This window comes from Terrapene carolina, unplaced genomic scaffold (genome assembly GCF_002925995.2).
Source record: "Terrapene carolina triunguis isolate 2854851 unplaced genomic scaffold, T_m_triunguis-2.0 Scaffold234, whole genome shotgun sequence".
In the NCBI taxonomy this organism is placed as follows: domain Eukaryota; kingdom Metazoa; phylum Chordata; order Testudines; family Emydidae; genus Terrapene; species Terrapene triunguis.
In genome coordinates, this window is record NW_020664585.1 from 12,159,878 (window position 1) to 12,177,948 (window position 18,071).

Consider the following 18,071-nt stretch of genomic DNA (forward strand, 5'->3'; position numbering starts at 1 on the left):
TTTCTTTGTTAATTTTATGATGGGTTTTTATTTTTTGTAGTAAGGTCACAGTGTTCTCTTTCTATGTGATAGCAATCTCACTGACATACAGCAAAGGGGACATGGTGACAGTGACTTCACAGGAGAAGATCAAAGAACTAGCATTTCAGAAGTCCCAAAATATCAGTGAAGTTCAGGCTTCAAATAGTTTCTCATTTATATATAATTCTGAAACTGAAATTCAGCTACAAATGCTAAACATTCCGTGTTTTAGAAAACAGGTTTTGTTTGCATTTGCTTTGAAAGTGCAGTCTACTGGACTTACTCACACCAGTGGTTCTGATAACTGGATCCTATGGTCCATATTCAGTGTGGGCTCAATTCTGCCAGGTGTGGAGAATTTTCTGATTGATCCCACAACTTACATTGAAGCTATTAGAAGTTGAGGACTCTCTGCTCTTCTCAAGGAACAGTCAAGCACCACCGGGGGAACAGACCCTTTTCACTAAGCCCGTACCACAGCAAACCTTGCATTGGCTACAATGGGAATTTTGCTCGAGTAAAATCTGAATAAAGACCTTAGCCATTGGCTTATTGGCTTCAGTTGGACTCTCACATGAATAAGATCAGTACGATTTGACCCTGTGTTTGTGTGCAAATATATGAAATAGAGATGGGGGACCAAAACAATGAAATCCTTAACACATGCTGAAAATGTCATCCACGATTAAAAGTAAGGATATGCAATGCAAAGGGTTTCAGAACAGATGGAAACAGCTTACATTAAAAGGTAACTAGAACTGCTTCAGTGAATGGCATACATGTCGCGTCAAAAGTAAACTGCTCATGACTGCCCCTTACAGCCTGATAAATAAAAGAAAATTGTATTTCCAAATGATGGGGGAGGAGACAGGGAATGACCAAATTCCTATTGAAGAATATTCAGACTATTATCCAACTCCAGAGAGCTGGACCAGGATATTTGTTTATGAATGAAAATGGTGCCAGCTTTCACAAGGAATTATTCAAATGGCTCTAGATCCAGTCCAGAGTGGGATTCTTGATTTCCTACTACCTGTTGTCCTGCAGTAATGATGGGCCAGATCCTCAGCTGCTGTGAATCATCATAGCTATGACTGGACACAAGCTGAGGATCTGCACCTAGGTGTCTAAAGTTGACAAGAAACAGGGCTTGGGAGCACCGAAAGAAAAGATCTTGAGCAGCCTCTGTGGTCATTACACTTTAAAAATCTTAAATATTTTCTCATTCTAAAAATCATGATTAAGGCACATATGTACAAATAACGACGTCTGCTCGTTTGGGGGTGAAAAATAATTAATAGCAGCCACTACAAACTGCATCCTCCTCCTATTCAGACCTATTCTATTCTTCTTTCTTCATGGTACTTACTCCACGGTAAACAACACACACTGTAGTTAGGGTTGCCACCTTTCTAACGGCAGAAACTGGACCCCCAAGGCTCGGCCCTGCCCCTTCCCCCAAGGCCCCATCCCTGCTCCGCCTCTTTCCCCAGGCTCCGCCCCACCCCGCCTCTTCCCCCCCCGGCCCTGCCCTTGCACGCCGCGGCCTGTGAGCAGTCTGGCCCCGGAGGTGGTGGCGGCGGCTTAGGGTTGCCACAGATAAAAAAAAACGGACATCGGGGCTTGTCAAATGGCACCCGGACACACAAGCCGAAACCCGGACTGTCCGGGTGAAAACTGGACAGGCGGCAACACTAACTGTAGTTGGTGTATGACTTTAGACTAGAAGGGGGAAGTGTACTTTCCCTGCCTCCCAGCTCTCTCTCAAAAAGCTAAGGTCTTTTGACAGCAAGACTGTCCCTCCAATAGCAAAGCTTCCTCTTCCTTTTCTTCACCTATGACTCTCGCGGGGATGACAAACAATCCTTTGTTCTGTCTTTCAATGTCAATCTTTTCAAGATTCCCTGAATTTCTGGTGGGAATTCTTTTCATTACATGGATGTTTTTCTGCTGGGCCGGACATCAAATGCAGCATGCCTTTTGTGTAAAGCTGAGTTCAGGCTTAACATTTTTCCTTAATTCTATTTCGAAATGTTCTCATGCCAACATTGCCAGCGAATTTTGGTAAGTGGCAAGAATTCAGCACTGAAAGGTCTAAAGGAAGGTGCTTTCTAAAACACAAACGCACAAACTGGCCATGAAAACTGTAATGTGTGTCAGCTACTGGTATAGAATAGGGTTTTTTGGCCTTGCAGTTTTAGTCAAATCCATACTTCTGATGATGGGATGCAAAGTTTCTAACTAACTAATGGTCAATTCTCATTCAGCACATCTAACCCAAATCTCAATTTGCAGATAGTGAACATCCATTATAAAAACAAACAACCGCCTCCCCCGATAAGATGCTTAAAAAAAAAAAAGTGGTCCAGATCCTAGCCCCCCACTTCTACTGCTTTGTGGGTTTAGGTTTCTTAGAATTTCCCCTGCACAGGGGAATTTGTGGGTGGCACAGAACTGCTACAATGGCATCTAGGGGGAAAAGAGTACAAGCTACCAGAACTGTCCTTGGGACCACTGTCAGCCAGGCCTAAGTAAAAACAGACCAAAATATAGCCCTATGGTCGGAAAGTTAATATAAAAAGCAAAAGTTATCCTTTTCTGCTGTATTTGTAGAATGCAAACTCAGTGCACTTTGCATCTCTGACATATTCCATGCTCATTTCCCTGCCTGAGTCCAGTTTTTTCTTATTTAGGTCAATATTGGCATTCTCATTGCTGTCACCCGAGTCATCTCGAGAATCAGCGCAGACAACTATAAGGTGCACGGAGATGCCAATGCATTCAAGTAAGTCATTCTCATTCACATTACTTTCCAATAAGAGAATCACCTAGAACTATGTTGTCATAGATGGATATATCATGTGCTCATCTCCGTACATTGGTAGGATGACTCAATAGGAAAAAAAACAAACAGTCACAGTCAGCAAGTTAACCCCCCAATTTAATGCAGCCACTGAGCAACTGCTATGGAAGGGGGAGCGGAGCTGGAGTTAACCCCTTGTTCGCCAGGAACTAGGTAGTTTCCCCTACCATCCCATCACAATCCCCTTCACATAGCGACTCATGATTGTGCCTTCTACTTTGGTTTCTTTCCCGTTAGAGAATTACTACATTCAAAAGTACATTGCACAGAATGCAACGATCATTTAATTAGTTTACACTGGAATATTTCAGTACCCCCAGGCTTTCTGAGGATTATCCTTGATTTTGCCCCCGACAACAAAATATTTAAGTATGTGTTTACCTCTAGGTCTATCCCTATTCAGAAAAGCACTTAGGCCCATGCTTAACTTTAAGTTTGAGCTTAAGTCCTAATGCTCATATATCAAAGCAGTTTACACACTATAGTGGTGGCCTTTTTGATGGCCTAGCCAAAACACTGCCTTAACCATGTGCTATATTAAAGTACCGTCCCATTGACAGAAGTTTGGAAGTGACACGTTAAATTAGATATGTCTCTGCTATCTGAACACATGGAGCCAATTCTAAATTCTAACTTCAATCCAAGCCCATGGGGTTGCACAAGTGCAGCTGACAGCAGAATTTAGCCCACTGAATTTAAGTGAAACACAAGAATGTCTCTATGGACTGTACAATACTGTATCTCCTAAACATGCTTTCCTCCAAAGATAAAGAGGGCAGACTGAAAGATTTAATGTGTCTATTACTGAGTCACTCTAAAAATGTGTTGACAATTTACTTTTTATGTTTCTGAGCCATGATGCACAGTACACTTAGGTTTTGGTGCGGCTATCCTGAAATTGTGACAAGAAGAGTCATTTTATGATTAAATTACTCACCTAATTTTTAAAACGCCAGCAACTTTCCAATATTGGTGGCACTGATCTAATTAAAGTGAGTTAAGTTATTGTATATCTTCTGGAGTGAAGGGAAAAACAGTAAATATGTCTACACAAAAATCTATAAGATAATTATTCTGTAATGAATTCAAAACACTGGAAATTAAAATGACTGGTGATTCTAGCCTGGCTGAGTCCCTGTGACCTTCAGAAACATGAAGGAATTACGGTACCTAAGGAGAGAAATGGCTATCTCTGCCAATGACTATTTGTATTTTCCATTAGAGCTATGAAAATAAAGGAACAGTCTCCATAAATTAATACAAGCTATATAGATACCATTGAGTACCTAGATACTTTGGTGACTGGTCAATATATATTGAGAGAGAGAGATTGAGAAAGAGATTGATTATGAATCAATACATACCATAGAAAGATGTATAAATCAATACATACCATTGGTATCTTTGACACTTGTGAGCAGTGCAGATGGAAGCACAGTGAAGTGCAAATGAGTAGAGCTTAAGGTCCGTCGTTTAAATAACACTAGGGACAGAGTTAGAATGCCTGACACACAGACTGAACATGTGATTTTTTTTCTTTGTCCTGCTCTAGGCCATTTTGGGGTGTGGCCATTCACGAATCTGTGCATCCAACCTAAGTCTGCCTCTGCCATTATCCTTACTGTTAATAGTATGCTGATGACATAGATAATTATTTCTTATTAATTTTTCAGTATCCCAAACTGTTCTAGGCACCTGGCAGCACAGACAAAGATGCAGTTCTTTCTCAGAGCAGCTTCCAAGCTTATTTATTATCATTTGTGTGGCAGTGGCATCTAGAAGTCCCAGTCAGAGACCAGGACCCCATGGTGCCAGGCACTGTTAAAACTGAACAAAAAAGCCCCCAGAGAACTTACAATCTATTTTCAGACCTGACATAATGAGGAGGATTTAAAAAAAAACAACAACAAGGAGGTGTGGCAGGAGGATGCAAAGCAGTAGTTATTCAGTTAAGGACTATGTATATCATGGTAGCACAACTCTTCAGTTAAGTATAGGTAAAATAGATATTACAGAGACAGGGTGGGTGAGGTAATCTCTTTTATTTGTCCAGCTTCTGTTGGTGAGAGACACATTGGTCCAATAAAATATATTACCTGATGATTACCTGTTCTGTTCATTCCCTCTGGGGCACCTGGCATTGGCCACTCTTGGAAGACAGGATACTGGGCTAGATGGACCTTTGGTCTGACCCAGTATGGCCGCCTAGTCTCTCTAATATCTCTCTAATATCTTGGGACCAACATGGCTACAAGCACGCTGCAGACAATAATGTAAAATAGATGGGTCATTGTTGGCTAATTTCCTGTGGGTGTTATTGCAGAAGTGGGTCTTCAGGAGGGATTTGAATGAGGAGAAGGTAAGTGGCTTTCAGGACCAGATCCTGGAGTTCCTAATTCAGCAACATAGTTAATCATATGCTTAATTTTCAGTTAAGGCACAAGTTTGTGCGTGTTATTGCTTTGCTGAATCAGGGCTTCCATCATTAGAAGGTGTCATGGAAAAGAGAACTGATGTGGGTTGTTGGAGAAATGAGGCGTTGAACCTGATACTAGTAGCAAAATCCAATTTCTTGCATTTGCAGTTAGTATTCCTTGCATGCTTAGGAGAGATTATACATTTTGTGTTATAGGAGAGACCACCCCTTTCATATTGCAGTTTTTCCAAGAAGAAGAAAACTATCCCACCAAACTGAACAGGATTCTCTGGTGTTCTCACAGCTGCATGGGAGACTTTTTTCAGTATAAGTTAAGATCCTAATACTAGAAAATCCTAGATGCTGATTAGCTGATTTATTATGTGAGCATGTTGGAGTGAGTGAGCATAGCAAGCTGAGACAATGACACAGAGCAAAAGGGAAATCAAAATAAGGCAATAAGCTCTGTAGTTTCCATCAAGCTACTGTCACCAAGGTAGCGTTTGAGTCGACAAGTTCAATCACTGTGGGAAAAATCACTGAAGGCTGCAAAATGCTTCATGTAATGGCATCCTTAAATAAAGGGTCTGTCAGGCATCCATCTGGATAGTACACTTCATTTCACATTAGCTGTAGTGGAAAGCATATGATGTTAGAAAGAATTCATCAGGTGTATTTTTAGAAAATGCAGCTTGATTAAAATGGCATAACGTGGTTTTTGCAAGGCAAGGAAGCACTGAAAACAAGTTGCAATTTTTGCTGCAGTTATGTATTGTCTAGGGGGAGAAGGGGATTTTGCAGGCACATAAAGTGCTCAGGGTATCAGAAACCATCAGACAAAGGCGAAAGGATAAGAACTACAATACAGGGGAAATTGTGGTACCAGGGAAGCTCTGCCCAGTGCAGCGAATTGCCCTAGCTAAGGGGCAGAAAAAAGGGGAAGGATTTAACTTGTCTCTTTTCAAGATGGGAAGAAATTAAAGACAGGGAAGCCCAAGTGGGAATGCTGAGTTTTTGTCTGAAAGAATTTGGATGATGATATTTAAATAGAAAGATTTCTAAGTTGGCAGGTGATAATGAACTGGAGGGCACAGCGCAATGAATGGAAAGTGAATAAGAGGTGGAAGAAGGAATACAGCAGGGCTGCCAAATGCTTGCTCACTTTTCCTTGGTAAGAAGATAGGGCCAACATTTACAAGCATGGATGTGTAAAATATGTATATAGGTACCGAAATAAGTTGCCTCATTTGCAGAAGTTCTCAGCACCTACAACTCCCGTTGACATCAATAGGTCCTTAAATTTCGACATCCGAGTCTGAAAATTCTAGACTGCAATTCATATTGGAAGGGCTCTTCAAGCCCACCTTCTTCAAGGTTTTGCTGCCAGAGGAAAACTTTAACCAGACTGAGGGGAGCTGATGTGCTATGTGAAAAGAAAGCCAATTAAAGGGATGTTTTGTGGTCCAAATTAAAAAAAAAATCAAGTGATGGAGCCTCATGACAAAATGTAAAAGTTAACAGAGAGAGTAACTGCACTAGAAGCACATTTTAGATGGTACTTGGAACATAAAATAAAAGAAGAGAGATATTTCTACTTAATACAGGGCCCAAGGTTCCAAGGTACCAAACACACTGCTTACAAGGTTTTGAGTGTCTTACACTTCCATTGAGTGCATTAAAACTGGAAGGCACTTAGTGCCTTGAAACATCAAGGTAGAGATTATCTGAAGTACTTGATAGAATAAGGCCTGGTCTACACTACCCCCCCACTTCGGACTAAGGTACGCAAATTCAGCTACGTTAATAACATAGCTGAATTCGAAGCACCTTAGTCCGAACTTACCGCGGGTCCAGACGCGGCAGGAAGGCTCCCCCGTCGATGCCGCGTACTCCGCTCGCCGAGCTGGAGTACCGGCGTCGACGGCGAGCACTTCCGGGATCGATCCCAGAACACTGATTGCCTGCTGCCGGACCCTCCGGTAAGTGTAGACGTACCCTAAGAATGCAGTCATGATCACGATGATACCAGTCAGAAAGGATAATATATTGGTAGAGATGTGTTGGTTTGCCCATGGTGTATTTAGGTTCCCTAAAGTTGAAGTTACTTGGCAATGGAAGTGGCCATTATCAATGGGAACTTGTTTCTCTTGGCAACAGACAGTAATAAACTGATGGAATTATTTACAGTAACTGATCATGGTTTTCCATACGGCAGTGATTTGAGTCAGCATGCTGATTGGACTATGACTACAGAACAGCATATGCCAGCTCTTTGCTGTAAGTGCAACATGCATTGAAGCCATATACTAGTTGGGCAGTTTGCTAGCTCCTGCCTATGAAATACCCCACTATAGTTCTTGTTCAGAAAGCTGGCATTTGCTTTTGGCAAACGGAATTTCCCCCAAAATTCAACTTTACGGGAAAAAGCCCTGAATTTCTAAAACAAAACAGTAGTACAAGAAAGGAGAAGGAAGCTGCTGTCTGTAATATTCAGAGTCTAGTTGTTAAGTGAATCAGCTGCATGTCTTGTACAATATTTAAATTCCTCTTGCAGCATAGTGCAATATGGGTGAAGTGACCTCCTAAGTTATAGTTGTTGCATGTCCCAATGAAGGGAGCAGACATATCCTTAGCTAATCATTTTATCCCAATTTCAAAGACACATGCCAAGTGCACCATAAACAAACCCCTATGAACTAAATAAAAAAATCCCCCCCAAATTAAAGAAGAAGAATTGGCTGAAGTTCAGGAAGAAACATCAAAGAGAAAAACTCATGTGTCTGTGGGATGCAAACGTGCAGGAATCATGGCAAAATTACCCATTTGAAGGTCCAATGCTTACGACACTTTTTGGAGCAAAAGGGGGGTAAATTCGAGATATCTGGTAATCTGATTCCGGTAGCAGTCCCGATATTAAATGTGTGGTAGGTAGGTTCTTTTTTTGGTCACAGTCTGGGCTTGTATCAAATCATCTATTCCTGCATGTGAAAATATTCAGAACTGGTCACTTCTATGGACATCTAAGGGGTGCCTTAATTCTAGCACAGCAATACAAGCTAGTAATTAGGGCTGAGTGAAGAATTTCTCACAATTGTTTATTATCTGAATTTATTCAGTTGTTTCTTGAATTGTTTACTGATGTATGGTTTGTTTACAAATATTCAAAATATGAACTCTGTTGTGGTTGGTCAAACAAGTCACACAAGCACTTCCAGCACAAATAATTTTGTGTATGAATTCAGATGTTGGTTTCCATGAATATTCTTGTTATGCCGTTGTGATTTGCTCCCTCTGAACATTTTTGCCACTAAAACTTCATCACTTGAATCCGTTCATAGTAAGCGAACTCAGAATGGGCACAAGCGTGGCTGAAGGGAATGCATTAAAATATTTAAAAGAATATTGATAGACTATTTTTTGCATTTTCCACCTAGCTCAAATAGGGTGAGTTTCGGGAAAGTACTTAAGCATGTGCCTAACTTTAAGCACATGAATAGCCCCACTGAGGTCAATGAAATAGATGAGTTCAATGGGATTACTCATGTGCTTAAGTATCTTCCTGAATCAGGGTCCTACTGAACAATTAAAATAAAAACCTCGTCTTTACTTATTCATGCAGTATGCAACTTCTTAAATGCAGGGTTCACACAGTTAGAGACACTAAGGCCTGGTCTACACTAACCCCCCCAATTCGAACTAAGGTACGCAACTTCAGCTACGTGAATAACGTAGCTGAAGTCGACGTACCTTAGTTCGAACTTACGGCGGTCCAGACGCGGCAGGCAGGCTCCCCCGTCGACTCCACGTACTCCTCGCGCCGAGCAGGATTACCGAGTCGACGGCGAGCACTTCTGGGTTCGATTTATCGCGTCCGGACAAGACGCGATAAGTCGAACCCAGAAGTTCGATTGCCTGCCGCCGAACCAGCGCGTAAGTATAGACAAGCCCTAAGTATTATTGCCTTTTTGTTTTATACATGTATCCACTTAATACATGATGTTAGAGCTGACTGAAAATTTGTAGACAATAGTTTTCTGCTAGAAAATGCAGATTTGACCAAATTGAAACATTTAATGCGAAGTATCAGTTTTGTTGAAATTTTGGTGGGAAATTATCAAAATGTTTGATTTCAATGAGGGTGAAAGATTTAATTTCAACTTTATCACTTTTACTTTTATATTCTGTTCTACCTGAAATTATTGTCAAATCAAAGCACTTTGACATTATTGAAAGGTCAAAATGAAATATTTTTGAAATATTTCATTTTGCAAAAAGTCCAGCAATTTAGAATTTTCGGCCAATTCAGGTGAAAACCACATTTCAGTATTTTCATTCCCTGAGAATTTTGACCACCCCTACATGGATCTTGGATGCAAATGTAAGAGTTCAAGGTCTCAGCTGGGGGAAGTTTGGGGTGAAATATTGGATGTTGAAAGAAAGATTTCCCTTTAATGAGAACAGTTTTTGTTGAGCTGACTGGGCACAGGACATAATTTTACAAAGCATTTAAGCACGTGCTTAAGTGTTCTGCTGAACTGGGGCCTTAATGGAGTGGACATACTTCAGTTAAGATCCCCCTTGCTTAACTGAGGCACCAAATAAGCACCTTGAATCTGTTCCAAAGCCCATCATAGTCAATGGAAAAACTCCCATTGACATCCACTTTTCAGCACCTAATTGAGGGTATTGGGTGAGGGAGAGTTGCCTTCATATACTAGGAAGAGGAAAGATGTCCAGTTTGACTGAATTGTCATAAACAAAGGAGGTTTTTATCTGATAAAGTTTATCACGTCATCATTTTCATCATATAAGGGGTGGCTCCTGAATGTATTTGGGTTAAAAGAATATGCAGTTTTTCAAAGACTTAATTACAATACACCTCTACCTTGATATAACACTGTCCTCGGGAGCCAAAAAAATCTTACTGTGTTATAGGTGAAACCGCGTTATATCGAACTTGCTTTGATCCACCGGAGTGCGCAGCCCCGTCCCCCCAGAGCGCTGCTTTCCCACGTTATATCCGAATTCGTGTTATATCGGGTCGCGTTATATCGGGGTAGAGGTGTACTTTCAGGAGATATAGTGGACACATAAATGAAATGCAAAATTCCTCTCCCCATCTCTATTTCCACAAAAGTGGTTTTAGGCTTGAAACAAAGCTACTGGGCATAGCTATATCATTGCGCTTTCCAGCATGCTCAATTTTGCACCACATTTGTCCCACAGATAGAGTTTCATTAGCTTGCTCTCAAATAAACTGCCAAATCAAACTCTTACTGAACGCTTCCCTACTGTCTTCTCAGAAATGGTCCAATGAGTTGGAACAATCAGTATCATTTATATAAAATGTAGACTTCATAAGTTAGTGAACCTGAAATGATAGCTATCACAATCAGCCAAGGAGAAAGCAATTACAACATACCAGTAATTAGAAAACTTCTCTCTCACACACACAGCGTTTTACTTTGTTTCACTATACGCATTCTCTTTGTCCTGTGAAGCTCAATGTTCACTCAATAAAATGATCAAAACAGTTCCTTAGATCACTATAGAGGGAATAGTTTTGTCCCCCCGTTTTGTTAAATTAATGATTGAAACCAGGAATAGTTAGTTTTCCCATGATGGCTTGCAGTATAGACCCAATTCTGCTCCCATTGAAGCGAATATGGATTTTGCCATCAACTTCAGTGAGAACATCCCCTATGTTCCCTTTCCCAGAAAACTCTATGAAAGATTTAGGATACATGTGTCCATTTGGACATGTTTGATACAGGAGTTACATATGTCCTGTTATGTGTTGTGGTTCACATGATCTTGATCCAGATTTTTGAAGGAATCTCCAACTCCTAAATTAGGTGCCATTGCATTAGCAGCCATGCAGAAATGTTTTGTTTTTTTTTTATGAGAGACTTACTAAATTCTAGAAATCTAAACAGGCATAAAGGCACAGAAAACAAATGCCAAGATATCTGATGTTGTTAAATCCTCCAGCTAAAAAGAGGTCACTGGCTTAATTGAATAAGTGCTTTATTTTTTCTACTTACCTAAACAATTAAAAAAAAAGGAAGCCTTGCATTTTCTAATTTAGAATAGCTGCTCTGTTATCTATTTACATTAGCTAAATATTTACAGCTAAATCATTCACACACTTTTCATTTCCTTGAACTATCCATTCTTATTTTATGATAGGGGACACCCACACATACAGTCTGTACACAAACACCCTCATTGATGGCATAGCTATTTGCGAGGGTTTTGCCAAACGTGCGGAGTTGCTCTTGTTCAAAGGCCTTGTAAGAGAGCTTTTGTTGGTACATAGATATGTTTCCATTTACTGTGTACGGGGCAGTGGATAAGGGCGTCTCTAGTGGTCTGCATGCCAACAAAGGGAGGCAAGCAGACTCTGCCATTTACCATTTGCTAAATTATTTGCACATTCTTGTACACAGCAGAATCCATTTCAGAGACATTTCCCTTAGAAGAAAAACAAGACATGGATCCCCTCAGCTCATTCAAGCCTTATGTTTCTGTGTTTTGGATCGAGGCTGGAGTTCCTGGTGGGATGCGATGCCGTGGGAACCAGTTAATATAACCCCTTTGCTGGAGTGGGAACATCTACCTCTCCCCTGCCCTAAATGTAGTGCTGGTAGAAGGTGCCATATTGTTATCTGAGGAAACCTCCTGTGCATCACTGAATCAGATTACCAGAGCTGTCATATTCCTCGTGCTGATTTGGTGTCACTATGAGACTTCCAGCACAGCTTCCTATGGCGACAGTTGAGGCATGCAGACCTCTATCCATTAGGAACTGCACTGAAATCCACTAATTCAGTGGTGCCCAAACTTATTACACAGGAGGGCCACATAAACATAAGCACAACCTCGTGTGGGCCAAACAGATTCTACATATTAAGTTTTAAAGTCACCTGTATCAATTTATATTTTAAGTTCAGCTTGTTTCGTATATATTTAGATAAAAACAACCTATGTACAGTATTGTCTATTTACACACTTGCGTAAACTAAAATGATGTAAACATGACAAAACGCTAAAGAATCAGCTGTTAGCATATTGTGTTGAAGCAAGTCGTAGGCCTTATGAAATGCTCTGGTGGGCTGAGTATGGTCTGTGGGCTGGGAATCCCTGCACTAACTCGTTGAGATCTCAGTTTTAATGCCTAGGCCATCGAAGAATCACAGAGGTCACAGGGAAAACTTTCATTTACGTAGCTTTTAAATGTAATTTAACCTACTTTTTGGTTGTTTCAAAGAATAAGCAGACTCAGGGCTTGACCCAGTGCCCATGGAAGGTGGTGGGAGACCTTCCTTTGACTCAAATGGGAGCTGGATCGGGCACCCAATAAGCAATGCTGACTAAAGGTGCAAAAAACTCTTAGGGTATGTCTATACTTACACGGTAGTTCGACGGCTGGCAATCGAACTTCCGGGTTCGATTTATCGCGTCTGGTCTGGATGTGATAAATCGATCCCGGAAGTGCTCGCCGTCGACTGCGGTACTCCAGCTCGGCGAGAGGAGTACCGCGGAGTTGACAGGGGAGCCTGCCTGCCGCGTGTGGACCGCGTCTGAACCGCGGTAAGTTCGAACTAAGGTATGTCGACTTCAGCTACGTTATTCACGTAGCTGAAGTTGCGTACCTTAGTTCGAATTGGGGGGTTAGTGTAGACCAGGCCTTAGAAGGTAGAGAAACCAGTAGGCATTAGAAATACAGGTCTGTCTCATCTTACGCTGGGGTTACGTTCCGCGGTCAGCGCATAAAGCGAAAACCACGTATAGTCAAAATTACATTGAGTGTAATGGCGGGCGGAATCGCCCGCACTACAGGAACAGTATTTAAATTGTTATTTTTCTCTTTTTTTTTTCTTTTTTGTTTATTTTTGCCGACCGCGTAAAGCTGAATTCGTGCATGTTAAATGCGCGTAAGATGCGACAGACCTGTATAGTGCATCCAGCATTTGCTGCAAAAACTGTTCAGCCAAGCTGAAAACATATTCAAAGAGGTTCATGAGACCTGGAAACGGTAGTTTGCTCTTTATGCCACCAGGTACAAGGACTCAATGTATTAGGAACAATGGAAGTGGGAACTGTGCAACAGGATACATGAGTGCATACGCACACAAGCTATTCCTCTCCTATGTCAGTTTTTAATTCTGTTCTACATTTTAACTTTTGGTGTAGCAGCCAGCTTTGCATTTGCTTTGGATTTTCCCTGCATCTGTCAGTATTCATTGCTAAAGTTTTTCTTGCATGATCAGCTTTGGTATGTTTCACACAGAAAGTTTTTCTAACTCGATAGATAGGTATAGCTATTACTAAAGTTATCTTCTAACAGATGTCACTAAAAGTGGGCTCTGCTCCAGCAGCTCACAATGCTGCACACATGTATAGGGTTCGTCCGTGGACTCGAACCTTCCAAAGCACTTTGCAAAGCCATAAATTATATCCCAGAAGCATAATGATTGCATTAAGGCAAACTGCACATCCATTTAGTCAATAGTATATTGCCTGTCATGGTTCTTCATGCCAGCCTTCGGCATTCCACATCTTTCTTTCTTTCAGCACAGACACTTTTTGTCTCAGATCAGTGTAGTGTATGCCGAGTCACATGATTATTTTTGCCAGCTTTGTTTTTTTCTCTAAGCAGGCATCAATCAATGAGATACTGCTCTGTATATTTGTCTCCTTTTTGTAAATGCTCCCACAAATAAGATGAAACAGGAGCTGGAAGACTTCTTTAAAGATTATCTTAATTCATCCTTTTGCCCAGTGTCCACTGGTCAATCACAGCACCTCTTGGAAGCAGTAGATTGACCAATACCAGTGTCTCTACTAAAGGACTCCCTCCATTGGCCAGAAGGTGCTGAGACACCACACTGTGATTGAATCCTGCCCCTCCATGACGGCCATCTGTGAAATGCCTCTTCTGTAAGAAGATCAGCAGTGAGTCTGGATCTGGATCCAAACTTTCTCATAGGGTTCAAGCTGGTTAAAAATGATCTGTGCCTCACTGGGCAATGAAAACTACAGATGCAACACTTCGTGCATTTAAAAAAAAATTATCAGAGTTCCCGCTTACATTTGTTCTGTTAAAAATGAAAAGCAGCTTTTCCTGTTTGCTGAAGGAAATCTATCCACTAGAAAGAGCTATCTGGCAAGTCAAAACTGCTTACAGCAATTATTTTTCTTGACAATTTCTAATGGCATGTAAGGAATCACATTCCCCGCACATGGCTTCAAAGGGCATGAGGAATGTATCTCATTGAAACTCTCTGAAGGGAGAGTAGGGGGGAGGGCTATAAAGGAAATACATTACCATGAAAGTATTAAGATGTTAATTAGTGACCTGAAGTCCTACTGCTGATGATAATGTCTTAAATCTAATTAAATCTTTGGCTCATTGGATATGACAAAATAAAAATGCTGTTTGGGTCATATTTGATTAAACACATGCGGAAGAATCCAGAGATAAGTAAAAATACATGAGTTTAAACATGAGCAATGGAAGAACTACCAGTGCAATGCTAATGTGCAAGGGATAGATTGAATTTATAAATGTTTTCAGTTTGTCTATTTCCATAAGCCAAAATATTGAGTCATTACCATACTAAGGCTCCAGTTCAGCAAAATATTTAAGTATGTGTTTAAGTCCATCTCTCTTCAGCACCTGAGTTAGGTTTATGTTGAGAGAGCAAAAAATTTTCCCAACCTAAATCAGGACCAAAAAAATCAATTTTGAATTTTTTTGCTAATAAAAAAATTTAAATAATTCAATTTGGATCAACTGAAAGGTTTCATTTTTGATAATTTTGAAACGTTTTGTTTAGATTTTGACTATTTAAAAATATGAACTTAAATTTCAAAACGCAAAGTTACTTTGTACTGTAAAGCTGGAATTTTTTATTTTAAAAATGTCAAAATATTTTGAAAATTTCATATTTTTTCTGAAAATATTTTCAAATTGAAAAATTGGTCTAAACTGATCTGTTCCTGCAAAAAGTTTCAGTGTCAACGAATCAGCATTTTCCTACGAAGAAAGTGTTTAGTCAAAAAATTCCCAACCAGCTCTGTTTAGCTCAGCACTTCAGAACATGCTTAAGTGATGTGCCAAATGATGAAACGTAAGTGTCACCAGTGACTTAGCTGGAATTCAAACTGCTGACTTCCCCATCCTTTGAGTCATCCAGTCCCCTGCAATAAGCGCGATAGAGTGATAGTTCTTACTTTAATACAAAAGGCTGGGATTTTCAAAGGAGACTAGTTAGGTGCCCAACTCTCATAAAAATTGAACGGTTGTTGGTACCTAATACGAAGCCTGGGATTTTCAAAAGAATCATCTAATAAAGTTATTTTAAAATCTAAGTTTTTAGGGCCTGATCATATTGACTTAAATGGGCTTTGGCTCCAGCCCTTTATTTCTAAATCCCATGTGAATTATATATTTTTGTAGGTAATGCAACATAACAAAAATAAGTAAGTGCAGTGGATCTAGCTGAAAATTTTCTCTCTGCACAATACAATTTAAGAGATACTATAGGAAATCTCCATTGTAATACACTGGGTACCATTCACCATGGGGATGACTGGCAGATATTTCTTTCTGGTGTTTCATAGTTTAATGACTCCTATTCATCAGAGCTGAATGTAGATGAATAACAAGGAGGGCCACTGATGAAGAGAGAGTTGTTTTGTATGACTTTAGTACTGACAGACACCTGTACGTACAGAATGTACCAATATTCATGAAGCACTGGATTGTCTGAATAGAGAAATGTTGTAATTTTTATCAGGACTGCTTAATGTGTGTCTACTTTCATATTTTAATGCCTAGAAAGAGCAGATTTTGTTAAAATTTGGTTAATTACATCCCTTTTATGAACCCCACAAACTGCTTTTGGCAAGGAGAGAGAAACGGATGAGGAGACACACAAATTTAGAATCAAAGTGGCCAAAAGACTGCAACTAGATTTGTTCTTGCAAGATGCTGAGCACTTGTTGCAGGTGCTGAACAAGCTAAACTCCCCCTAAAGTCAGTGGGAGATAAAAGGGGCTCAGAAACCCAAAGGTGCGTGCAGGACCATCTTATTGAGCTGAATCTGATGACCTAATCAGTGGGGACAGATAGAGGGCAAAGATAGAGAGGGAGCTTTCACCTAGCACCACTTTATATGGGTACGGCTAAGCCACCTAGGGTGACCAGATGAGAGGAAGAAAATATCGGGACACTGGGGGGGGGGGGGGGGCAGGTAGGTCCGCCGGCGGAGCAAAAAAAAGAAGAGTCTGGTCACCCTAGAGCCACCTGCCAGCTAGCCCTCACCTTTAATAGCTGGAGAGCACTGCACTACCATTAATGGTGGAGTCAGTCCTTTGATACAAACCCAACAATTAATAAGCTGTTGGTAACTCTGATATTACACCCCTGAGGGTAAAACAGACTCTCTGCAATTAGTCAACACAAAGTCTATGCACCACTTAAGACAACATAGGCCTGGTCCACACTAACCCCCCACTTCAAACTAAGATACACAACTTCAGCTATGTGAATAACTGGGTTTGAACTTACCGCGGGTCCAGACGCGGCAGGCAGGCTCCCCCGTCGATGCCGCGTACTCCTCTCGCCGAGCTGGAGTCGACGGCGAGCACTTCCGGGATCGATCCGGGATCGATTTATCGCATCTAGACAAGACGCGATAAATCGATCCCAGAAGATCGATTGCTTACCGCCAGACGCGGAAGTAAGTATAGACCTACCCATAGAGTTTACGTGGCATTTAAATGGTAAGTGACCTTTGTGCTGGCCCCTTGCATGAAGCTGAACTGCATCCTGCGAGATTTGCTAAACTCCAGAGGATCCGTATTAAATTCCCGGGTACACATGACACTAGTGAGCGTTAAGGTTTTGCCAGAAATCTGAAGTGTAATATTGGAACAAAAATCAACATGTTTTTTGAAAAAAAAAATTATGAATAATCTAATATAATTTAAGTTGGTTGGTAAAGAGTGTGACTTTTTTTTTTGCTTCTCTCTTATGATTTGACATATTCAGAGCTTGTGTAGTTTCTCCAGATTTAACTGCTAGCATAATGATTTTTTTTCCCCTTGGTGGAAGGCGCTCATGCTGGTTTTGCTGGCAAGTCTCCCTTCAGTTTCACAGATAGGGAGTATTATTTTTGTTCCAGTTGAAGGAATCAAAGGGTTGGGATGGTCTGATTTATAAATAGTTCACTGCTTGATAAGAACAAATGCATTAGTGCAAATTTGCCCCTTCTACAACATAGAGTACGTCTACATTGGAGCTGGAGTGTAATTTCCAGCTCAGATAGATGTACATGCACTAGCTTGGATCGAGCCAGCACACTCAAAAAAGAAGTGTAGCCTCGGCAGCATGGGTGGCGGGATGGATAAGTACTTAAGGTCCTAAGTGGGATTGTACTTGTGGTGGCTAGTCCACCCTGCCCCCTGCACCATTACGGCTTCATTTCCTTTTAATTATGGGCCTGATCTAAAGCCCATTGACTGCCATAGGTTTTGAATTAGTCTCTGTTGGTTTATAGAGCGTCCAGCTGAATGTGATCCCAATCTTGATTAGGGTCTCTAGGCACCACTGTAATACAAACAACATTTTAGATGTTGAAATCTACGATGCATAGCGAAGGCCTATGCAGCTCACATTCCTTTTTCACCCTAATTGGCTTTAGTTTTCAGTCCTGAAGTATCTTGTTTATGTTTTTGTTTATTGCTTAAGAACTCTGATTT

At 40.8% G+C, this 18,071-nt stretch overlaps 1 protein-coding gene across 1 annotated transcript in view; it reads left to right on the forward strand.

Moving 5' to 3' along the window:
• ADGRD1 (adhesion G protein-coupled receptor D1) overlaps window positions 1–18,071 on the forward strand; it is a 251,344-nt gene that overhangs the window by 204,959 nt on the left and 28,314 nt on the right. Inside the window, exon 21 of the mRNA XM_024205752.2 lies at window positions 2,715–2,806. Coding sequence (XP_024061520.2) covers window positions 2,715–2,806 — 92 coding nt within the window. The remainder of the gene's footprint in view (window positions 1–2,714; window positions 2,807–18,071) is intronic.